A 24,313-nucleotide genomic window follows, 5' to 3' on the forward strand; every position below is an offset into this window, starting at 1 on the left:
GGAAAGTCATTGAAGGGGTGGAACAGGGAGGGGCCTGGCTAGATTGACTGCAAAATACCATCCCTTGAAGGGTCTGGAGGCAGGGAGGCCAGTGAAGAGGCTGCTTTGGGTAATCCAGGTGAGAGAGAAGGTGGGGTTGGTTGAGAGGAGAGAGAGATGTTGCTGTTCAGTTGCTCAGTTGTGTCGACTCTTTGCGACCCCATGGACTGCAGCACGCCAGGCTTCCCTGTCCATCAACTCCCGGAGCTTGCTCAAACTCATGTCTATCAAGTCAGTGATGCCATCCAACCATCTCACCCTCTGTCGTCCCCTTCTCCTCCTGCCTTCAATTTTTCCCAGCATCAGGGTCTTTTCTAAGGAGTCAGTTCTTCCATCAGGAATTTCAGCTTCAGCATCAATCCTTCCAATGAATATTCAGGGTTGATTTCCTTAAAGTTGGACTGGTTGGATCTCTTTGCAGTCCAAGGGATTCTCAAGAGTCTTCTCTATCACCACAGTTCAAAAGCATCAATTCTTTGGTGCTCAGCTTTCTTGATAGTCCAACTCTCACATCCATACATGACTACTGGAAAAACCATAGCTTTGACTAGACGGACCTTTGTCAGCAAAGTACTGTCTCTCCTTTTTAGTATGTTGTCGAGGTTGGTCATAGTTTTTCTTCCAATGAGCAAGTGTCTTTTAATTTCATGGCTGCAATCACCATCTGCAGTGATTTTGGAGCCCAAGAAAATAAAGTCTGTCACTGTTTCTATTGTTTCCCCATCTATTTGCCACGAAGTAATGGGACCAGATGTCATGATCTTAGTTTTCTGAACACTGAATTTTAAGCCAATTTTTTCACTCTCCTCCTTCACTTTCATCAAGAGACTCTTTAGTCCTTCGCTTTCTGCCATAAGGGTGGTATCATCAGTGTACCTGAGGTTATTGTATTTCTCCCAGCATCTTGATTCCAGCTTGTGCTTCATCCAGCCTGGCATTTTGCATGATGTACTCTGCATCTAAGTTAAATATGAGCATTAGCTTGTTAACTTTTGATACCAATCTCATTAGAGAAAGATTTTTTTTTTAATTTGGCTGTACCATGAGGCATGTGGGATCTTTTGATAGCTTACATTTATTAATTTGATATAACATAATTAATATCCAAATATACATATACCTTTATATAATTGCCATTGATACAAAATTTCATTCCACAGATTCAAATACATAAGAATGAGAACTTTTTTCTAAGTTTTTGGAAACTCAGTTTTTTTTTCTTTTACCTGGGAACTTTTTAATTTTTTTATTAGAGTATAATTGCTTTACAATGTTGTGTTAGTTTCTGCTGTACAACAAAGTGAATCAGCTATATGTATACATATATCCCCGCCCTCTTGAACCTCCCTGCCACCCCCAGCGTGTGGGATCTTAGTTCCCCACCCAGGGATGGAACCCTGAGCCCCTGCATTGGAAGCATGGAGTCCTAACCACTCTATCACCAGGGAAGTCCCAAGGATTTTTAGATGAGGAAGCCAAGGCTTGGAGAAAGTAAATGATCTCATACCAGGGCACACAGCCAGTAAGAGGCAGGCTGACTCCAAAGACCTGAGACAAACTTATGAGGAGTCCAGCTCCTGGCCACAAACCAACGTGTGATCTTCCAGGCACAACTGTAGGCCATTTCGAAAGCTTTATATGGCAGGCCTTACATGTTCTTAGGCAAAGTTGCATTCTTAGCCTAGGTGCTTCCATTCGGAGGCCTCAGATGCCAAGCATCTCCTTCTTATCAGGAGAAGTGGGGAGACCTTTTGCTCTGACTCAGCGCTTTCGCACTCCTGGCCTTCCTGCTCTCGTTCCCCCAACACACACACAAGTCCATGAAGCAGGGGCTTCTCCCAACAGTGAAATGATTCCCACCTGAAACTCATCTGACCCTGCCCAGCCCTGTGCTTTGGCAAAAATGTGACGCTGGAAGAGCTGTCACTTTCCCTTCTTGCTTATGTCATCATGGCCAGTGATCAAAGCCTTGTCTGTTCCTCCCATTTGGGCGGGTTGTCTACTGTGACTCATGGCATTTCAGCTCTTTTTTGTGTGTGTTTTGGGGTTGTTTTTTTTTTGGCTGCACTCTATGGCTTGTGGGATCTTAGTTCTCCAACCAGGGATTGAACCTGGGTCCTTGGCTGTGAAAGCACAGAGTCCCAACCACTAGACCGCCAGGGGACTCCATCTCGGTACTGAAACCTCGATTGAACCACCATGCGCAGATCCTCCCCATCCTGGCCTTGGTTCCCATCCCCCACTCTCCCTTCAATCCTTCCTACTCTTTGCTCCTTGTACATCTTTTCTGATCTTACTCAAGCCACTTTTTCAACTTTTTTGATGTAGATAATTTTTTTTTTCATGTTTACTGAATATGTTACAGTATTGCGTCTATGTTTTGGTGTTTTGGCTGTGAGGCACATGGGATCTTAGCTCCCCAACCAGGATAAACCTCAGTTCAGTTGCTAAGTCATCTCAGTCTCTTTGCAACCCCACGGACTGCAGCATGCCAGGCTTCCCCGTCCTTCACCATCTCCCAGAGCTTGCTCAAACTCAGGTCCATTGAGTCGGTGAGGCTATTCAACCATCTCATCCTCTGTTGCCCGCTCTCCTACCTTCAATCTTTCCGAGCATCAGGGTCTGTTGAAGGTGCAGTCTTGACCACTGGACCATCTGGGAAGTTCGAGTTGTTGTGCTCAGCTACTCAGTTGTGTCGGACTCTTTGCGACCCTATGGACTGTACTCACCAGGCTCCTCTGTCCATGGGATTTTACAGGCAAGAATACTGGAATGGGTTGCCATGCCCTCCTCTAGGGGATCTTCCTGACCCAGAGATGGAGCCCACATCTCCTGCATTGGCAGGTGGACTCTTTACCACTGAGCCACCTGGGAAGGCCCAGAAGTCCATCAAGGCATCAAGCTCCCATTGTGATCTCGAGAAAAGATGCACGAGTTAGCTTTCTGGAATATCAGACTTGTAATACTAACAATGGCAGCAGCCAGTGTTTACTGGCACATGCTATGTCCGTCCCAGGCACACGCCAGGTGTTTTACATACATGGTCTCATGAAATGAGTTAATACGCACAGGGCTTAGAACAGGGTCTAGATATGGTCAGTGTTCAATAAATGTACAATATTTGGTAACACCCTGGTCAAATAGGGATTATTATTCATCATAATCATTTTAGAACTGAGAAGACTGAGGCTCAGAAAACTTCAGAGACCCAGTGAATAAGGGGTGGAGTTGATCTCAAGCCCAAACCTGCCTAGTCCCAGGGATTTTCCACGTGGAAACACTGCCTCTCCAGATCTGGTGTGCAATTTCTGTTGAACAGGAAACATCTAGGTAAAATATAGCTCACAAAGAGAATCTTTATGAGAAACTTCTATCAGAATGATTTAAAATGTAAAAGGTTTTGGGACTTCCTTGTGCTTCAGTGGTTAAGACTTCCAGCTTGCATGGCAGGGAGTGTGGGTTCAATCCCTGGTTGGGGAACTAAGATCCAGCATGTGGCAGGGTCAAAAAAAAGTTAAAAGTTTCAATACTTGAAGTAGTAAGCTTCAGTAGCTTGGAAGATGTCACTTTCACAAAACACGTTTCAGGAAAGGTTTCCAAATGAATCACCCTCATACACATGACCATTCTTCACCAGCACCATCAAGGTGCAGTGGGTTTATTTTTTTATTTCATTTTTAGGCCAAGCCATGTAACACGCAGGATCTTAGTTCCCCAGCCAGGGAGCAAACCCGGGCCCCCTGCACTGGGAGCGTGGAGTCTTAAACGACTGGACCACCAGGGGCGTCCCAAGGTGCAGTGGATTTAATTCTGTTAAAACCACCCTTTTTCCTATTACAAGAATAAGTTCAAAGCCTACAAAGAATAGAAGTCACTGTGTTCCCTTTCAAGTGCCAGGAAGAACAACATAAGTTGCCTCCTGGGCCTCTCACCTGACCTAAAAACTCAAGATCAGGTTCAAATCATCTGTAAGTGATTTCACATCTCACCAGCCGCCAGATCAGAGCAGTAAAAGTTAAAGAACAGCAGTTAAAGATTATAGGCTACCCCAGTGTATAAGGCAGCTGTGTGGCTTTAGGCAAATTGTTTAACCTCTCTGATACTCAGTGGCCTCATCTGTAAACTGAAAACAGCATTACTACCTAGTTCATGGGGCTGTTGCAAGAAGTCTATAAAGTAATGCTTACAAGACCTGGGCTCGATAACTTGTCAGTTTTTATTCTCCCTAAATACTGGAGAGACTGTTAACTGTGCTCAGGAAGGCTGGGCTCCCTCCAGAATGAGGGCCACTCTCAAGGGAGAATTACTGCTTAGCAGGACTTCTCAACTGTTCAGCAGAAACTCCTGAGAACCAGTCCTTCCTGGGACATTATCTTGATTCCAGCTGAATTTAGAATTCATAGACTGAATTCTTCCAGTCTATGTATGAGCCACAGTTCTTCAGAAAAGATGAGGATACCCAAAGAACTTATTTATAATGCATATTCTTAGCGCTCTCCCTCCAGGAGTCTCGTCTAGGTTTGACGTGGGGCCAGGGATTGGTTATATTTAACAAACACTCCCAACTAATTCTCATCCAGAGTCTGAGACACTGCCATAAACCAGGGATAGGCAGGCAGGCTTTTCTGGAAAGAGCCAGAGAGTAAATATCTTTGGCTTGTGGGCCAGATATCTGTCACAACCACTCAACTCTGCTGTTGTAGCAAAACAGCCAGACATTAAGGAAATGAAGGGATGTGGCTGTGTTCCAGTAAAACCTGATTTACAAAGGCACGTGGGGGGAAAGATTTGACCCATGAGGCCCTGCTCTCTGCCAGCCCCTATCTCCTCTACATATAACCAATGAAGACACAGATATGTCTTTTTTTCTTAAGTGATATTTCTTTAATTTAAAATTATGACCTGGAAAGACCCAGGCACTCAAAGAGATCCAAACTTCCTCTTTATACCCAATTGGAACAGACACAATATTGGCTCAGATTGCCAACCCCAGAGAAAAACCAAACCAAGCTGCAAACCCCTCAGGAATTTCCCGAACTTCCTAAGTTCAGGGGCCATCAGGCTCCATGAAGGGAGGACGCCCAAGTGGCCGGAGGCTGCTGCTTTCCAGTCACTGAGAAGAGTTTTCCTTTGCTCGGTAGCTGGCACCGCCCTTGTCCCCCATAATAAGGATGATGCTAAAAGAGTCACCTCCCAACCGTCCTCGGGGGCATCTTCCCGTAACTGCCACAGTGGAGCTGGGCGATTCTAGACGTACGCCAGAAGGGCAGCACCTTCTTTGTTTAGCTGAGAGCTGGAGCCTTGAGTTGTAACCAGCGGTCAACGTGTGGCCAAGACCTCCTCGGCAGCAAAATGGCAAACTTGGGAGAGGACGGGGGAAGCTGCAAGGGTCTCAGTAACTGATGGCGATTCTGTAAATGAAACAAGACAGATGCCAGCTGGGTAAAGTCCTTACAAATGGGGAGAAAGCGTCAAGACAGAACAGGGAATACCACCTCCTCCAGCACTCCGAGGTTGGTTGGCTCTCCTTCGAGCACAGATGTCCGAGGTCCCACTTCTTGGGTCAGTTTCAGTTCTCCCACCGCAGACGTTCAGGGCCAATTAGGCCTTCGGATTCACCCAACCAGTCAGTGAGGCTCTCGCGAGAACACGTGGCGCCGAGAACTGTGAGAAGGCAGTCCAGGGCATGATGCGATGGAGGCTGTTTTCTGCACTGAGTTTTGGAACTGCGCGATCAGTAGAGGGGAAAGGAGGAAGGGCGTGGCCAGAGCTGCCCTCGGAGGCCCCGGAGGCCTTCCCAGAGGGGTTCGTGTACCATAAATACCACTGGCTCGCAGCAAAGCCTTCTGGAAGAAGCTGTGGCCTCAGAGCCACTGCAAGTGGGGGCAACGAGTAACATTTACAGCACCCAAAGCCTGATGCTTGACCTGAGTCAAAAGCTGTCGGGACAAACCACCAAAGGGCTGCCCGGGGAACGCAGTGGAAGACCAGATGGAAGTCAGGCTGGTCCCCACCACACACAGCATTCCTGAGCCTGGCCGGTTGCAGCCTGGGTATATTGCAGGGGCAGTCCAGAGCACTAACACGGTGTGCCCGGGTGCGGTGGGGGTAGGGGGTAAGTGCACGGCCCTAACCAGAGTCCCCTGAGAACTGAGACACAGTGAGAAGGAGAAAAGGGCGAGGCTTCCTCCTCAAGCCCACCGGGTCACTCCGCCTCCCAAGGGAGGAAGAAGACATTATTGTGCTCCTGCCAGCACCGCTGCTACTCCAAAGGATGGCACCTGGGTGGGGGGCGGGTATTTCAGCGCCGGCCTCCAGCTGTGAAATGCACCACCCCCCACCCCCCCCGCAGTGAGAGCCCTCCTTATGGTGGTCCTAGTCCGAGTCTGGGTCATGTCACAAGCCCTGGCTCAGGACAACATGGGTCCCATCACCAGCACCTGACCCCCACCCATCCAGTCTTCAGGTTCTTAGCAGGACAGCTCAAGGGGTGGGGTGGGTAACAAGAGTTTTGGGTCCCAGGAACCCAACAAATTATTTTCCCCAGTCTCCTTCACCTCCCAGAAACAGTGGACCCCTAAATGTCTGTCAAACTGGGAGCCGTTCACGTGGCTGGGCCTAGCCTAAGGCCAACCACACAAGCCACTTACAAGACCTCCGCGGTGTCATCCATTCACAGCAGAAGGCTGGCCTGCCCCCTGCTCTCATTGGATGATGCTGTCTGGCTGCCCGTTCTGGGCCACCTGTCCAGGCTCTGAGGCGGTGGCGGAGTTGGGCATGTTGCTCTGAAGGTAGCGGCGGAAATCTTTGATCATGGGCCGGAGGACCTGGATGAGGACGCTCAGGGCCGCCTGGGTGCCCTCCATGGCCTGAGCCTGGCGCTCCTGGGCGCAGGCCTGCACCTCCTGGGAGCGACGGATCATCTGCAGCAGGTCGTTCTGCTGCTCCAGGTGCTGGGCGATCTCCTTCACATGCAGGTTGGTGACCCGCTGCTCCTGGATCAGCTTGGCTGAGTTGAGGGCTATGCGGCTCTTGAGCGCCTGCGGCTTGACCGAGGTGTCAGCATGCTGGGCCATCATCTCCACGGGCGCCTCGGCCGGGAGGGGCGGGGGGGCCTCAGCTGTGCAGTACTCTACCACTCCCTCCTCCAGCGTGTGATAGGTGGTCTCTGTGGGGACTGTGGGGAAGAAAGAGCAAATCAGTGGCAGATCACTTTCTAGAAAGAGTGAGGCTGGCCGTATGGGGTGGGGGGAGGCCATTAAGCCTTGTTCTGGAGAATTCAGCCTCCCTGGCTTTATAGCCTTTTATTTATAAATCTGGGGCTTCCCAGGTGGCGCTAGTGGTAAAGAACCTGCCCACCAATGCAGGAGGTGTAAGAGACGTGGGCTCGATCCCTGGGTCAGGAAGATCCCTGGAGAAGGGCAGAGCAACCCACTGCAATATTCTTGCCTGGAGAATCCCATGGACAGAGAAGCCTGGTGGGCTACAGTCTATGGGTTGCACAGAGTCAGCCATGACTGAAGCGACTTAGCACACATGTATAAATCTAGACTCTAAAGGATTTAGAATCTTAATTTACTTAATAACCAAAGGGTCAGCCCCTGATCAGGCAAAAGCAAAGATGCTAATATTAAGACCAGCACCGACTATGTGCTAGACACAGATGGTGCTAACCCTTTGCCCTCCTTAGCTCCATGAACCCTCATAATGACACCAAGAGGCAGATACTGTCACTTTCATTTTCAGAGATGATAAGACAGATTCAGACACCATGGTATGACTTGCCTAAGGTCACACAGCTTATTCAGCAGATACAGGAAGCCAGGTCTCCCCCAAAACTAGTGTCCAAGGTGTTCACAGTCACCCCACTGGGTTGCTTCTGGCCAATAAAAGCAAGGCTACATGCTCCTGGAAGTACCAGCACACAGCAGACATCCTGGGTGAGGGTTTGCTACCCCACTGGTCCTGTCTCCTTCAGTGCTTTCTTGATTTCCATGTCTTTCATGGCCAAGCAGAAAAGGAGGCAGGAGTGGGAAGGCAGCAGTTAAAGTCCCCAGTAAGTGCTTCCCTATCTCCTTGATCACCTTAATCAATGGAATGCCTAATGGTCCTTCCTCTTACAGAACAGCAGCTGATTTAGACCAGTGTTTCCCACCTCCATATCCTTGAGAAATATGACACTGCTGGGGTATGGCACTCACACACACACACACCCACAATTCTCCGAAGCCCAGTTGAGAAACCACCGATCGATCCAGTTCCCAGCCCATCACAAAGACCACTTAACAGTCATTGGTGCAAACCTTATCTGAACTAAAAAATCCAACCAACTAGTTTCATTGTCATTCCTAGCTTGAGAACCTTTGAAGGCACTCTGGCGGGGCTGTTTGGGCATCCAAGCATGTCGGAAAGATCAGTTCTTCCCCACCCTTTAATGCCCAAATCAGCTGTGTGTTCCACCCCTGCCAAAAGTCCCCTTTCTCTTCTGAGTCCTTAGGTGATCCCGACTGACAGTGGAGTTATTCATATATGTGTCCCTCTATCTGTCCTCGGAGAATATAACCGGCCTATCTCTTAAGACACCTTGGGAATCCCAGCACCGAGCCCAGAGTTTGGCACAGAATTGCACTAATGGTTGATGAGTGAATGGAGGGGTAGATTAACACCAGAAACTGGGAGGTTCCTCACCAGTGCCTGATGATGTTCACACTGAAAACCACAATGTCTTTGTCCAGAGTCAATGTCCATCTGCCTATTCATTCAGTAAATATCTCCTGACTGCCTACTAGGCGCCAGGCTCTGGGATAAGTCCTGTGGGGATATAAACATGGTCTCTGTCTTCAAGGACCAAACAGTTCAGTCACGGACGCAAATGGTGGCAGAACAGTGGAGGGCAAGCCAGCCTCTCAGAAGTCCAGACTGTGTGCTGAGGAAGTCTTAGAGAGAAAACAAGATCACTTCTGTCTGGGGAGCCCTTGGAAGGCCTCCTGGTTGTCCAAGACTCCCATCTGACCTTTGACCCTTGGCAGCCAACCTTCCCTGGGCTGCCCTAGCTCTTGCTGGCCCTTCCCATTTAGGAACGCCGGACTGGGTGGGAGAGGTCACTCACTCTGTGTCAGGGTGACCGTGGCGGCGGCTGCAGTGGCTGTGGGTCCAAGGGCCACGGGGTGGATCTCTGCGGTACTGGGCAAGCTGATAATGGTGGCCTCGCCCAGCAGGTTGCAGATGCGCTGTTGCATGGGGGTGAGCAGTACAGGGGCTACAGCGGGGCCACCAGCGCCACTGCCAGCGCCTGTCCCGGGCCCACTTGCTCCATCTTCCTCAGTGGGCCCTGGGGCCTCGCCACCCTCCACGGCCGCCCGGACCTGGGCAACCTTGCGACGGACCTCAGTCTTGAGGTCGGACCACTTCTTCTTGACCTCGGGCAGCTCCCGGCGGCAGGTGGCCACGGCATTGACCCTTCTCAGAATGCCGTGCCACGCCGCACTCTTGGCAGCCAGAGGGACGCCGGCGTTGAAGTGGTTCACCAGCAGGTGCTTCTTCAGTTCCAGCTCCTCCACGATGATCTCCACCTCACGCTCAGAGAAGTTCATCTTCCTTTTCTTGGCGGGAACGGCCATGGCCTCTCCCAATCCGGCTTTTTAAAGAAACTATAATCCCCTAAACTGCCCCAATTCGCCTTCTGTCTTCCTTAGCCTCGCTACTCACCCACTCCCCCTACAGGGGATAGGCTGGGCTGGTCCAAGGCCAAGTACCAGGCCTTTGGTAACCCCCCTCGCTACGCAAAGTGCGTAGGGCCCAGCCCCGACCTGCCCAGCCGCTGCCAGCCAGCTGCGTAATGGCTTCCTGAATCTGCCTCTTCCGCCGGGGTGTGCGAAGATCCGCCCAATTCCCCTCTTCCCGCCTCCCAGAGCTTCTCTAGGGAGACCCGCCCTCCCGGTTGGTCGCGGTTCAGACATCACATCGATCACTGGTTCTTTTGACCTGTCGCTCAGCTAAAGGGCACGCCTACTTACTGGAATTCGCCTGATCATTGGTCTAAGGGTGTGTCTGTCGCTACAGAGCGCCCCACCCAATCTAGTCTTTACTCACCCCCATTGGAAAGTCGTCCTGTCGTTCAATCACATGACTACACTTTTACGCCGTTAAATTCAGCTATTTTATTGGTGGTTTAGGGAGTTAGATTACCAAAACCCGGAGGTTTCCTTGAGGATCCCTAGTGCTTTCGGCCTTGAGCCGTTGACCAGTGAACTTTTTTTTTATTCTACCCAGGGCGAAAACTTTGCCTTGGCAACCGCAGATCACAATCGCTCCTCAAGCAAATCCTATTTCCCATTGGAGATGACGATCTCTCCGTACACGACGGCTCCTCGCGTCTTTAGGATTCCGCTGGATAAACAGCGTTGCTAAATGGAAGTAGGACACGGGGCTTTCCGCCTGCCAATCACAGGACTCCTGCCTATCGCAGCGTGATTTCTTCTCGCCGGCCCGACTCAGCCAATTCCCTCCTCCCTCCGTTTGAATCGGCCCCAGGTTGATCCGAGATTGCCCCTCCCTCTCCATTGATCCGGGTAGCCTAGGGCTGCGTGGGCAGTCCTCGGGGTGGCTCCGCCCCTCCGGTGGCCGTTCTCGCTTGTGATTGGCCTGCATCGTGCCCGGGGGCGTGGCCATCCAGGCGGCGCGCAGCGAGGCGTGGCTCCCGGAAGCTGCCCATCCCGCCTGCTTGCCGGCTTCGCAGAGCCCGCGCTAGTCGACCGAGAATCCCGGCGTGTCGTCCGCGCTCTCCCCGCCGGCCCGTCGCCCCAGCCTCGCGCCCGATGGTGAGCAGTGTGTTGTGCCGCTGCGTGGCTTCCCCGCCGCCAGACCCCGCCGCCTCCGCCTCGTCGTCCGCCTCATCGCCGGCGTCCGTGGACCCGTGCGGCGGCGCCGTCTGCGGGGGGCCGGACCACCGGCTGCGTCTCTGGAGCCTTTTCCAGACTCTTGACGTCAACCGCGACGGCGGGCTGTGTGTCAACGACCTGGCCGTGGGACTTCGGCGCCTGGGACTACACCGCACTGAGGGCGAGCTCCGGGTAGGCAACGCGCACCCCTCCGCGCGGGCGGGGAAAGGACCCCCCTTCGCACCCCAGCACCTCTGGGAGGTTCAGGTGACAGGTCTGGTCTGTGCGACCGGCTTCTCTGGCAGCCCTTTGGAGCTTGGCAGGCTTGCTGGAGGCCTCTCGGGCTGGCTGAGACCCCTGGATGACAGACTTGGACACCCCCATTTATGCCCTAGTAGGAGTAGAGCTCCTTCTTGGCCTCTGTGGGCGATTGGGCTGGGGACGAGGGTGCGGGGATAGGCTCTCGCTGGGTACAAGTATTCTGATGGCCGAAAACCCCCTTTCTGCCGGCGCTTTCCCCAAAGTAGAAGGCTAGGTCTCCAGAGTCTGCTGTATGTCACCTTCTGACCTCAAGACTTAAGCTTTGATGCTCCCCTCTACCCATCATTAATGGTTTCATCCATCCTTTTCCAGTGGCCCCACGTTTCCATGCCAGCGGTGGGACCTGATCGGGTTCCTCTTAGAAACGTGGGAGTTGGAAAAAATGGGAACTGGGGTTTCAGGCAGATCGTGCCATGTGGGTGGTAAGAACTGACAGTTCTTGTGGGTGATGCTCAGTCCCCTTTGACATGCTTATCCAGAAAATGGGATCAAGATCTCTTAAAAGCTTGCAGATTAGAGTGAAAGAATCCAGGGGAAATTTTTTCCTAAAAGTGAAAGCCTGGCCCTCCTAGAAAGAGACTTTGCTACTCTTGTTCTGGAGTGGCCTCCTGGCCAAGGGGGAAGGAGGGACAGAGATGTGCTGTCCTTTCTGTATGAAACCCTCAACCAGAGGCTTTTCTTCCTCTTCTGTCTCTCGTGGTATGTTTTCCTATCTGACTTTGTAGCTGTAACTGCCCTTTTCCAAGTATTTTGTTTATTGTGGCTTAGCCTGATGTATAACCTGGAGGAAGACTACTTTACCTAGCAACCTGTTCTCTTGTAAGTTAGTTCCTTTGGTCCATTTGTACATACCGCAATTAGAGAATCTCATAGCTAAGTGTGAAAAAAGTTTTTGGTAAAATGCCAGTGAATTTAAGCAATTTATTTTTCAGGTAGGTGTACATAAAGTTTTAAACTCATGTTCAGAGTATCTTGGCTCAACATCCAAGCTATTTCACCTACTTAGGATCAGCCTAGGGAGACCAAGGGTAACACTATGCAAGGTAGAATCATTGGGTTAAGTCCAACAGGCTTAGAAGCAAGATTTTTTTTTTAAGTCTTTTCAAGTGAGTGTTACACAGAACTGAGCTGAATATTTTCTAATCCATAACTGATGAATAAATCACTTGGAAAGATGAAATGGCTGAACTCAGAGGGTCTGTGACTTAAGGGCTCAGGGGGGTGTGGGCCTAGGTGAGCCTTTCTGCTTCTGTGAACCTAGCCACCAGGTTACATGGAGGGCCTTGGGCTGCAGGAGTGTATTCAATGTTTACGCCTCCACTGAAGTCAGTGTTTTTATGATTCATGGCACATCTGCCGTGAATCGAAATCTATTTTTTTTTTTTGGTAGTAAATGTAAATTTTAAGGGCAAATAAGGAGAAAGTGATCATTTTCTTTCCAGTGTTGAAACTTTTTTGATTAACCAAAAGGAGCCTAGCCCATTGGAGTCACAGTGGCTCTACAATTTCTAACTCAGGGAGTAAGTTTCCTTTCAGTGTATGGCTTTTCATATAGACTCTGACTACTTCTACCAACTCTTTCAGCTGATGAATGTGAAATTATACAGCTTTGTGAGATTGGGAATGATTCATTTTATTCGTTTATTACCTGTGGAGGAGCACAGGCTAATCCTGCAGGCGAATAGTTTGAGAATAGTATGAGAGCGAGAACCTGCCTTCTTGTGAATAGCTGGGCCACAGGAAGACACCCTGCCTCAAGAATCCCCTTACCACTTCCTGCTGCAATAGTTATCAGTATTAGCTACACACAGAAAAACTAGTGCTGCAGTTTTGCAGAAGTAGCAAAGGCAAGAGAGAATTGGTGATGGGGGGGGGGTGCCCTTCAGTTCAAAATGGGTTACCTGCCACAGGAATAGGCACTGAAAAACACTAACATCCAACCCTGGCAGCTGCCCCATATAACCCACAGGACCAGTCTGAGGTGCTCGGGTTTGCAAAGGAATCAGCCGTGAGGGTTTATCAGTGGGCGGCCGGTAAACCCAGGCCTTGTGACTACACAGAGCCTCCCACTAGCTTACCAGCACTGGATCGAGCTTTCTTTAGAAATGAGCCAGCAGTTTTTGGCATCTCCCTTGGTTTCAGAAGTAATTGGAACAGTCGAGGAAAATTTACTTAAAATGGCAATGGGCCAGAGACACCAATGACAGCCAGCCAGAGAAATTTTCTTTGTAAAGGGCATGTGAGCAGGAAGCCTGTCCCAGGACAAAAGAAGGGAAGAGTTTATTAAAGACAGAAAGAAGATGACGACCACAGTAGCAGCTTTGGGAGATGAGACTCCAGCGAGAGCTAATTATAGCATTGCCTATTTAAGGCATTTTCATGTGACCAAACAAAATCTCTGTCTGAAAACAAATTTAAAACATAGGCTGGAACTCAGGCAGCCAATTAAGGAAAGAACCCAAGCTGGGTGACGTGTCAGCTGCTGTTCCTCTAGCTGAGGCTTGAGAGGCTCTCCTCAGCGGCTGGTGTTTGATACAAGTGAGGAGTCTAGATGATGGTACTGTCAAGTTTGCTGACCCAAGAGACTTGCGTGTGCTCCATCTAGTTTGAGCCTCACAAGCTGGGCTTTGGGGAGAACTTGAAGAATGATCCTTTTATTTGGCTTACAGGATCTTTATTTGGCATGTGGGATCTTAGTTCCCCGACCAGGAATCGAACCCTCATCCCCTGCATTGCAAGGCAGATTCTTAACCACTGGATCACCAGGGAAGTCCCCATCTTTTTAGAACCACATCTTTTATTCCCAAAATAGGTTTCAGGATTATTCAGAGATTATCCTATCAAACATGAGAGCCTGCCCTCTCCTAATTCTTTCCTTGACCTGAGCAGTGTATAGGAAGCAATCTCTGTTGACCTGGAATTATGTCAAGTTGGCATTGCTGGATCATATGCTACTGTTGGACTGTATACCTTTTCAGTGTCTGGCCATTTGTGGGACAGGTATTTGCCTAAATAGTCACACTTAGGTAAGAGACTCTACAGAACAAAGACCCTTTTCCGTGGAAAGGGCGGAGACATAACTCGGTATAATAGAATGACACATTAGAAACGGAAAAATGCCATTTGCAGGCTAGATTGACTTTACATAATTAACTGATTATGTTATGTTGTAAAATTGGTTCCTGGGTTGGAGGAATTATCATCAACTCGGCTAGATGTTTGTTTTTAATTAGTTGATATCTGGAAAGGTGGAGCCCGGTACCCTGATCCTTAGACCAAGTATTAAATAACATACCAGAGTGGGCCTGACCTGGAGCTTCAGTGGGTGAATTCCTTTGATGTTCAAAGAGCCATCAATTGTTGAAGCCTCACAGAAACCACAGGGGAATGAGGGAAACAAATATTTTGCTAGTATTCATTTCTAGTCCAGCTGAGTACATAGCCGCGGGATGAATTCAGTGAATAAAACTGCACTCCAAGGGGACTAGTCTCATTAAATCTGAGCTGACTTTTCATTTTTAACCGTTTCTTCTTTCACTAATGTGAATTTGGCAGAGCCAAAGAATTTAGTCTTGGACGGTCACTGGTCATAGTAGGCCAGCCTCCCACCCAGCATTCCTCCAGTGATACCCTCCTTTGCAGAGGACCATCCAGCCCTTTCCTTTGTGGACTGAGTTGGGGTCCATCTGAGTTCTTTCTCAGATCAGACCGAAGTCTGTCTCCTTGCGTCTATTACCCATTTGCCCCAGGTATACCTTCAGGAACAACCTAGAAACGGGATCTAAGGGTGCTTGGAAACAGCTGTCTTACCGGAAGGCAGCTGTCTTCCTGTAATCCCCGCTGCTGCTCACTAGTTTTGCCCTTCTCACGTGTCCACACTTCCCTGCACCCTTCTCTGAGGCAGTGTGCCCTGGAGTTAAGACTACAGATTTTCCTTGGAAGTCCAAAACAGGGAAAGCAGTGGAGACGGAAAATAGACTAGTGGTTGCCTGGGCCAGGGAGTGGAGGGCAATGGAGAGCTAGGACGGTGATAACTAATAATAAGTCTGGAGCTTCTTTTGAGGGGTGGGTTGGCGAGGGTTCCTTGTGAGGTGATGAAAGTGGCCTAAAACTGCTGATGATTGCAAATATCCCTGAAAATGGGTGATTTCCTTGGTTTTCAAATTATATCTCAATCAAACTTTTGAATAACCCAGCACAGGTTTTGCAGTATAAACCTGGGTTTGGATATTGTCCTCGCTGCTTGCGAGCTCTGTGACCTTGAACAAGTTACTCAACCTCTCCAGGCTGAGTAGGAGGTTCAGTCTCCTTATCCTGGTGGGAGGAATACCTAGTTCAGTGGGCTTGTTGTGGGATTGAATTAAAAGAAGTTCATAAGGAACCTGCGACAGGGTTCAACCCAAAATGACCTTTTCCCAGGGAGTCTTTGAAAATAAGATGCCCAGAGTTGGGGGTAATCATTTACATTTTTTTCTTAGGTTACTGAGGTGAAAAGTGGACTCGAAAGAAGGGATGTGGTTGTAAAGGGTGTGTCAGTAATAAAGGGTGTGCATCACAGTCTCCTGCCAGCTGATGGGGCTGCGGAAAACCTGGGCCCTACAGCCTTTAGAAAGATTAAAACAGAAAAAAGAGAGAGAGAAAGAAACCCTGTTGGCAGGAGATTTCCAAAAAGCGGTCGTGTTACTCTACACATGATGATGTCTCGGCCCAGATGTTTCCCAGGGTGGACCTGGGCCCCCGTGAGCACAGCTCTTGTCAGCCTGTTGTGCTTTCACGAGCCACGGATGATCTGGAAGCTTCGAGTAGAGCTTAACACCTTTGGAGATGATCTCACTAACCTCATTAGTTTGTAGAAGTGGGACTGAGGTTCCGAGGTCGGGCTGGTTGAAGGCAGAGTCATGGCAGAACCCAGGATATTTGTTCTTGGCCCAATTTAGCTAAGCTTATACGGCCTCTGTCCTTCCATGGCTGGCGGTACTTAAGTAGCCCTTAACACTTTGCAGCCTTTATTTTCACAGTTTGTGACAGGCGCGTATCTGTGCCTTGACACCAGCTGAGTGTTTTAAGACCTCCCCCCATGGTGTTCAGGAAGCCATAGGTCCATTCTAGACTCTAAAAGACTCAACACAGCATCTAAAAAAAGAAGGGGTTCACTTAAGATGCACCTTCCTTTAAAGTAAATGAATAACAAAGGTAGGACGGAAGGCACTTCTTATCTGCTTTAAACTCCTGGCCGGGAAGCTTGAAAAGAAGGTGACTCATGGCTTACGTTCTCAGAGTCGGGGGCGGGCAGGGGGGGGGGGGCGGCGGGGGGCTGGTTGCCCCGTGGCTCTCCCTGTTCCTGCTGCTGGTCTGTGAAGCTTCCCACATTCCAGCCACCCCTGGCCTCCTGCCTTCTTTCTTGCAGCCCTCCCTCCTCCTGGGCTGGAGTCTTCTTACCAAACACAAGGAAAAACCACCTCCGTTGTGTGAGAAAACTTGCAAAAAAAGAAAAGAATTTTGAAATGCCAGTGGGAAAATAAAGAGCAGGGGATGGTTTGGGTCACCCAGAATGAGCACAGAGTGTTGCCTCCTTGTCTTTGGTCCGATGCAGTTGAAGAGTCCTGCTAGTTAAACCCAGCCCACTACCATGCCCACCTTCACCATCCTCACCTGGCCTTTTTACCATCCCTCCTGTTGCTTCTAGTTGATGGCCTTGGATTGAGGTTGAACCCCTGGGATGTTAGAAATGGAAAGGCCTTTGAGGTTTGTCCAGGTCAGAGACGTTAAATAACTTTGTCCAGGGTCTTACTGAAACACCTTATGCGGTCATGTAGGGCCTCTGCTATGGGAGAGATTACATCCCCATAGAAGCCTTTAATGATACATTAATGGACGTGGTTAACTTTTTTCCTTTCTTCCTTTACATCTTGGGTGGTTTTTTTCTTTGGCTAGAGGCTTTTCTTTAACCCTATATAAGCAATATAAAATAGGATCTGGTAAATGGTTCTGTAGCTAAAAACTTCCTTTTCTGAATTGTTTCTAAAGTGCTGACTTGATATAAACCAGTCATTCTTACATGGAGGTCTCCCATCTGCCCTTCACACCCTGAGCAGCTCTGATGTGTATTATTCAGCAGCCGTCCATCTGGCGGGTTTCACACCCCTTGTGTGAGCTCCTCTCTCTGAGGTCCTCCCCCAGGACAGAGGAAGAGACTGGTGACAGCTACATTCACACTCGGGGCTTCCCAGGTGGCTCTAACGGTGAAGAACCCACCTACCAGTGCAGGAGACGTAAGAGATGCCAGCTCAGTCCCTGTGTAGGGAAGATCCCCTGGAGGAGGGCATGGCAACCCACTCCAGTATTCTTGCCTGGAGAATCCCATGGACAGAGGAGCCTGGTGGGCTCCAAAGAGTCCAAAGGGTCGCAAAGAGTTGGATACAACTGAAGCGATTTAGCGCAAATGCACGTGCATTCACACTCATTCAGATGATATTGGTTTTAGAGGGAAATTCTGAAATCAGCTTTAAGAAACTGCAAACATCTACTGTTGCTTTAATAATCTGCTGGCTTGCCATTTCACGTGGGAGCGAAAGGACTAGGAAAGTGTGGCTTCCACGAGTAAGCTGAACATGTGCCCGTGGTTTGGCTCCCGCTGGTCAATTTGGGTTGGTTGAGAAATTTCTGATCACTTTAAGTGACTTAGGGTGTTTATATGGCCAGCCTTAATACCATATTCTCCCCACCACCACCAGCCCATCCCTCCCCCACTTTATACTTGACATCTATGGACTCTGAAAGGAGAATCAGGCTCCTATAAGAGCAGAAAAAGATGAAAAATTACGCTGTGTTTCTATCCTGTCTCTTGTTTCTCCAGCTCTTTAATTTACATTCTATATCTCAAAACCCTACACTTAAAATCAGGTTAGTTTTGCACACCCCTGACTTTCTTTTAGAGAAAAGAAAAAGACATCTTTGTTCACAGGCACTGACCTTGAACTTGGGACCTCAATGGAGACTGGCTTTTCACCAGGAGTAAATAAGCGTCCAAAAAACTATTTCCTCTGTGGGGCACTTCTCTTTCCCATAGTCACAGGAGTCCCCTTCAGGAAGTTTCGGCCAAAGCTAGATTTTCTGGTTTTACTTCCTAAAATGGAAATAGATTAGGGGATTTCACCTTTTTCGTTACTGTAGTTTTGTCGTCTTCAGTGCCAAAGGAGGCCAGTGCCTGGCTCCTCTTCGTCATCTAATTGGGGGCTGAGTTGAGGGCAGGAAGCTGTTTAACAGTCCTACCTGACGTCCTAAGACCCCTTCTGCCATGGGTCAGCGTGGGACAACACCCGCGATCTAAGCATTTAAATTCTCCAGTTAACTCATTTTGGAGAAGGATAAGTCACGTGCCACAGTGGTGCCTTTGAAACAGCAAATCGTTACTACCAGTGTATAAAGAGATCCTTCACAGTCTTGCTCCTGCACCATTCAAAAAGATATATAAAAAAATATGTACCCCATTGCATATTAAGTTGGCATCTAAAAATTTTTGTCCTAAGTTTGGTACCTGCAGAGGATATAATTTCTGGCGTACTGTATATCTGATTTCAGTGTTTTAGTTTGTGGGTTTCAGTTTTGGTCAAAACCTTAGAGTTTTTTGCAGATTGGACCCATTCATGTGTTACCCTCCACATAACCCATTGGCCAAGGCAGTCCTCATTTTCAAATCAAATCATTTTGGCTTTCAGTCAAATAAAATCTGGCTTCATTTTTTTTGGTTAAAAGTGTTAGTAGTTGCCCCTTTGACTACATCTCTTCCTAATGCTAATTATAATTCTAAGATAGATGGCTTGTAGGTAGTGAAACTGGTAAACAGCAGACTAGGGGTATTACCCTGGAGTCAGTCATGGGAGAGCACTCTGCCCTGTTATAAGACTCCCTCAGGAACCTCCAATTGTCCTTCTGTGTGATGTCCCAGGGGCTTCTATACCCAGGGCAATTCATCAGGATACTGTAGAATGGGTTCCCATTGGGAATCCATTCCATTAGAATTTGTTGTTTTCTCTGAAAAGTATAGGAGATCCTGAGACACACTTTTATCCCTAAGTCTGTTTTCTAGATTCTTGGAAGAGTGGGTTCCTTCTGCAGGTGATTACCCTCAGCTTAACCAGGCTCTGTTGATGTTTATAAATCTACAGTTGCAGGAGGGTTATACTCTCCAGTCCTGTCTCTGGATATCAGGGGTCCCCCAAGAAAGTTAAGTGAGGTGGAGTTGTGTTATAGTGACTGAAAGAAATTGATGATCGACCAGATATTGGTGATCCTGTCGTATAAGGAAAGAGAGGAACTGCATTAATCCACAAGGAAGTCAAAGGTACTAGAAAGGTTGCTTTAAAGTCAAAATATTGGCAAAGAATGCAAATTGAATGTTTTCATTGATTGCTGTCTCAGGTGCTGGTCAGAGGAAATTTTAGGATAAATAGGCCTGGTCTCTTCCTTGCCTAGTTATTATTTCTTTTCTTTTGCTGACTTTGGGTGTAATTTGTTCTTTTCTGGTAAGCAGAAACAGCTCATGGATTTAAGACCTCTCTTTTTGGGATGTAGGCATTCCCTTCTGAGTCCTGCTCTGGCTACATCCCGCAAGTTTTGCTGTGTTGTGGTTTCAAACCATTCAAAATACTTTTTCATTTCTCCTTTGGTTTCTTCTTGGACACATAAGATTATTTCATTTCTGAAACACATAAGTTGCATTTCATTTCTGTTTCCCTGGTGGCTCTGTGGTAAAGAATCCACCTGCCAATGCAGGAAACACGGGCTCAATCCCCAGGTCAGGAAGATCCCCTGGAGAAGGAAAGGGCAACCCACTCCAGTATTCTTGCCTGGGAAATCCCATGGACAGAGGAGCCTGGTGGGCTACAGTCCATGGGGTCACAAAAGAGCCAGACATGGCGACTAAACAACAACAAATTTCATTTCTAAATATTTAAATATTTCCCAGTTCTCTATCATTAATTTCTAACTTAATTCCACTGTGGTCAAAAAAACATTTTGTACAGGTTGAATCCACTTGTATCTAATTTAATGAGTCTTGTTTTATGAGCCAGCATATGTTCTGCGTGTACTTGAGAAGAATGGGCATTCTAGTCTTGTCCAGTGGAGCGTTTTAGGAAGGCCAGTTAGGTCAGGTCGGTAGATACGCTGTGGTGGTGTTCAGGTTTTCTGAGTGCGCAGATTTTCTGTCTACTTGCTCCACCATTTACTGAGACGAGGGTGTTAAGACCTGACTGTAGTAGTGGATTTGACTCTTTTCCTTGCCGTTCTGTTGGGTTTTTGCTTTCTGTCTTTTGAAGCTCTGTAATGTGGTCCTAAAACATTTAGGATTGTTATGTCTATTCTTTTACTTTTAACCTATGTGTGTCTTTATATTTAAAGTGTGTTTCTTATAGGCAACATCTAACTAGATCTGGCTTTTTTGACCAGCCGGACGATCTCTACCTTTGCACTGAGATGTTTAAACCGTTTACATCTACTATTGTTACTGATACGGTTGAGTATAAATCGGCCATCTCGCTGTTTGTTTTCTGCTTGCACCACCTGTTCTATGTTCCTTTCTCTTTCTGCCTTCTTTTGGGCCAAAGAGTATTTATAATTTCACTTTATCTCTTTTGTTAGCTTACTAGTTATAACTTTCTGTCTCTCTCCCCCTCCCCCACCTCTCTCTCTTCAGTGGTAGCTTTTGGAATTATAGTATACATCTTTAACTTATCACAACCTACCTCAACTGATATTATACCCCTTCATAAGCAGTTTAAGATTCTTTTTTACATTTTATTTATTTGTTTGGCTGTCTTGGATCTTTGTTACTGGGCGCGGGCTTTCTCTGGTTGAGCTCAGGCTGGGGGCTGCCCTCTAGTGGTACACGGGCCTCTCACCGCCGCGGCTTCTCTTGTTGCAGAGCACAGGCTCTAGGAGTTCGGGCTTCGGTGGCTGCAGTGTGTGGGCTCAGCCGTTGTGGCGCTCAGGGTCTAGGGCAAAGGCTTAGTCGTTGCAGCAGCACTTGGGCTTAGTTGCTCCTCTGCACATGGGGCTCCCCACCTAGCTCGGTCGGTAAAGAATCCGCCTGCAATGCTGGAGACCTGGGCTCAATTCCTAGGTCAGGAAGATCCCCTGGAGAAGGAAATGGCAACCCACTCCAGTATTCTTGCTTGGAAAATCCCATGGACAGAGGAGCCTGGCAGGCTACAGTCCATAGGTCGCAAGAGTCGGACACGACTTAGCGCTATCTTTGTTTCTTTCAGCATGTGGAATCTTCCCAGACCAGGGAGCAAACCCGTGTCCCCTGCATTGGCAGGAGGATTCTTACCCACCGTACCACCACCAGGGAAGTCCTAGTTTAAGAATATTAAACATTATGCTTTCGTTTCTTTCTTCCCAGCCTTTGTGCAATGGTTCTCATACATTTTTACTTCTATGTATGTGATAAGCCACGCAGGCTGCCTCTGTGGCTTGTCTTTTTATGGGCTTCCCAGGTGACGCTAGTGGTAAAGAACCTGCCTACCAATGCGGGAGACACAGGGACGTGGATTTGATCCCTGGGTCTGAAAGGTCCCCTGAAGGAGGGCATGGCAACCTGCTCCAGTATTCATGCCTGGAGAATCCATGGACAGAAGAGCCTGGCGGGCTACAGTCCAAAGAGTCACAAATAGTTGGACACGACTAAAACGAAGGATGCATGTTATAAACCCACAATACATTGTTTTATTTCTGCTTTAAATTGTCACTTATATTTGAAAGAGATTTAAACAATAAGAAGAATTTCTTTCTACCCACACAATTACCATTTCTAGTGCTTTTCATTCTTTTCATTCCATCCTCCATCTGGTATCGTTTTCCTTCTATCTGAAGGACTTCTTTAACATTTCTTGTAATACAGTTCTGCTGTCAGTAAAGTCTTCAAGTTTTCGTATGTCTGGAAAGTGTTTTGCCTTCCTTTTGGATGGTATTTTTCTAGGTATAAAATTCTGGGTTAACAGTTTCTGATGGAAATCCCCTGTCATTCTTGTTTTTATTCTGTAAGTAATGGGTGTTTTTCTCAAGGTGCTTTTTAGATTTTCCTCTTTATCACTGGTTTTCAGAAATAATTGTGATGTGCCTGACTGTAATTTTGTTTTGTTTTGTTTTGACGTTCCTTATGCTTGAGGTTTATTGAGCTCTTGGATCTGTAGGTTTTAATAAATTTGGATAAAACCTGGCCATTATTTATTTAAATATCTTTTCTGTTCCCACCTCCATGAATTTCAGATGGGTAGATATTAGTCTATTAGCAGTTCTCCCACAGGTCACTAATGCATTTCTCTCTCTCTCTTTTTATTTATGGCTTTATTTTTTCTATGTGTGTTTCCTTTTGGAAAGTTTCTACTGCTGTGTCTTCAAGTTCCTTAATCTTTTCTTCTGCATTGGCCCATCTGCTGTTAAAACCATCCAGGTGTGTTTTTCATCTCAGACATTGTAATTTTCATCTAGAGCATCTGTAGTGTCTCTGTTTAACGTGCTGTATCTTTCTTGAGCATGTGGAATACAGTTATGACTTGTAATATCCTTCTGTCCTTATTCTATCATACCTGTCCCTTCCGGGTCAGTTTCAATGGATTGATTTCTCATTGTGGGACATCTTCTCTTGCTTCTTTGCATTGCTGTTAATTTTTTTAATGGGATTTTTATCTTGGATATTTTTGTATTCCTATTAATATTCTTGAGCTTTATTCTGGGGTGCAGTTATTTAGAAACAGTTCAACTCTCTTGGGCCAGTTTTTTATAGCTTTGTTAGATCAACAAGAACAGCATTTAGTCTAGGGCCAGTTTTGCCCCCGCTATGGAGGCAAACCCTTCTGAGTACCCTTCCTGAACTTACCTATGTTATGAGGTGTTTCACTCCAGCTGGTGGGAACAGGAACTGTTCCTAGCCCTGTGATGTCTTTGGCCAGTTCTTTCCCCACTCACAGGCAGTTTCCTCATACTCACATGCTCTGACATGGGGCCCTCAGCAGAGCTCCACACCTCACTCTCTCTGCAGCTGTGTCTTTTCTGGTTCTCTGCCCTACAAACTCCAGCTGTCCTGGCCTCCCAGCTCCTGCTCTTCAGTGTGGGGAGACTGCTGGGCTCTGCTGGGTGTCCACTCTCTGCACGATAGCCTGGAAACTCTAGGCAGGAAACCTGGGCAATTGCAGGTCTCATTTGTTTAGAAATCTAAGGCATCCTGTCCTTTGTTGCCCAATGTCTTGAAAACCATCGTCTCACATTTTGTCTGTACATTTAGTTGTTTTAGTCGATAATGTGAATTGGTGCCTGTTACTCCATTTTGGCTGGAACCTGGGCTGAGTTCATAGCTTAGTTCTGTGGTACAGAGGAGTCCATTAAAGGAAAAACCAGTTACTTACTCAATAAGGGATTTCTCTTTTATTTGTAGATGAGGGCCCAAAAGATCACCAGCTGCCCCAATTCACCAGATTTTCAGTGCCTTAAAAAAAAAAAGGATTAATTTTTAGTAGTGGATCTTTATTTAGGGATTTTTACCCTAGACTGGCCCTTCTTTTGTAGTAAAACTATTTAGTTCTATGAACTCACAGTCATTTTCTAGATTAAAATAGCTAATTATGTACTGTTCTAAGAGCTTTCATGTATTATTTAATTTAGTCTTCAACCAACTCCATGAAGTACAGTCCTGTTACTGTCCCCATTTTGCTCATGAGGCTGTTAAAACAGAGGGGTAAGGTAACTTGACCCAGATCACATAGCCAATAAGTGATGGCCAGGATTGAACCTGGGGTCTGGCTCCAAAGACTAGACATTTAATCAACACACAAAACTCCTTCTAGGTAAAATTGTTCTGTGTATCCAGCGAGAGGGCCACTGACATGGGCTCCTTAGCTCTCAAACAAGCATGGCAGTCTTGCTTTCGCTTCTCGTGTTTTCTTTTTAAATAACGGCTGTATGTATGCACACATGTGTGCCTGGTCATACATGCTCATGATCTGGTTTCACAAGATATAAGAGGATACTCGGTGAAAATAAATATCCCGTCTACCTTTCTCCCCTCAAACTCC

General features: G+C 47.6%; 2 protein-coding genes across 6 annotated transcripts in view; one reads left to right on the forward strand and one right to left on the reverse strand.

Moving 5' to 3' along the window:
* Nucleotides 1-4,908: 4,908 nt before the first annotated feature.
* NAIF1 (nuclear apoptosis inducing factor 1) lies at nt 4,909-9,892 on the reverse strand. 4 transcript variants are annotated; one of them, XR_005718454.1, is made up of 4 exons: nt 9,149-9,892; nt 6,690-7,216; nt 5,535-5,765; nt 4,909-5,450 (listed from the first exon to the last, which is right to left on the reverse strand). XR_005718454.1 is itself a non-coding variant. In XM_040225224.1 (2 exons), the coding sequence occupies exons 1-2, from the start codon at nt 9,657-9,659 to the stop codon at nt 6,744-6,746; spliced, it is 984 nt and encodes a 327-aa protein (XP_040081158.1). In that variant the 5' UTR covers nt 9,660-9,892; the 3' UTR covers nt 4,909-6,743. The 4 variants fall into 4 exon arrangements, 1 of the variants encoding a protein (XP_040081158.1); XR_005718452.1 differs by having other exon boundaries at nt 4,909-5,765; XR_005718453.1 differs by having other exon boundaries at nt 5,535-7,216.
* A 91-nt stretch (nt 9,893-9,983) lies between these two features.
* The window catches only part of SLC25A25 (solute carrier family 25 member 25), a 33,340-nt gene continuing 19,010 nt past the window's right edge, over nt 9,984-24,313 (forward strand). For both annotated transcript variants that reach the window (XM_040225193.1, XM_040225194.1), the window contains exon 1: nt 9,984-11,111. In XM_040225193.1, the coding sequence (XP_040081127.1) occupies nt 10,857-11,111 (255 nt within the window). In that variant the 5' untranslated portion in view covers nt 9,984-10,856. The remainder of the gene's footprint in view (nt 11,112-24,313) is intronic.

The sequence above is a fragment of the Oryx dammah genome, unplaced genomic scaffold (genome assembly GCF_014754425.2).
Source record: "Oryx dammah isolate SB20612 unplaced genomic scaffold, SCBI_Odam_1.1 HiC_scaffold_25, whole genome shotgun sequence".
NCBI classification, from domain to species: Eukaryota; Metazoa; Chordata; class Mammalia; order Artiodactyla; family Bovidae; genus Oryx; species Oryx dammah.

What these genes read in the sequence shown, in the direction of transcription:
- NAIF1 (XM_040225224.1), bottom strand. Translation starts at nt 9,659, where the DNA reads ATGGCCGTTCCCGCCAAGAAAAGGAAGATGAACTTCTCTGAGCGTGAG. An exon ending in CACGGTCACCCTGACACAGA is followed by an intron (nt 7,217 to 9,148) that starts GTGAGTGACCTC and finishes TCTTCCCCACAG; the next exon opens with TCCCCACAGAGACCACCTAT.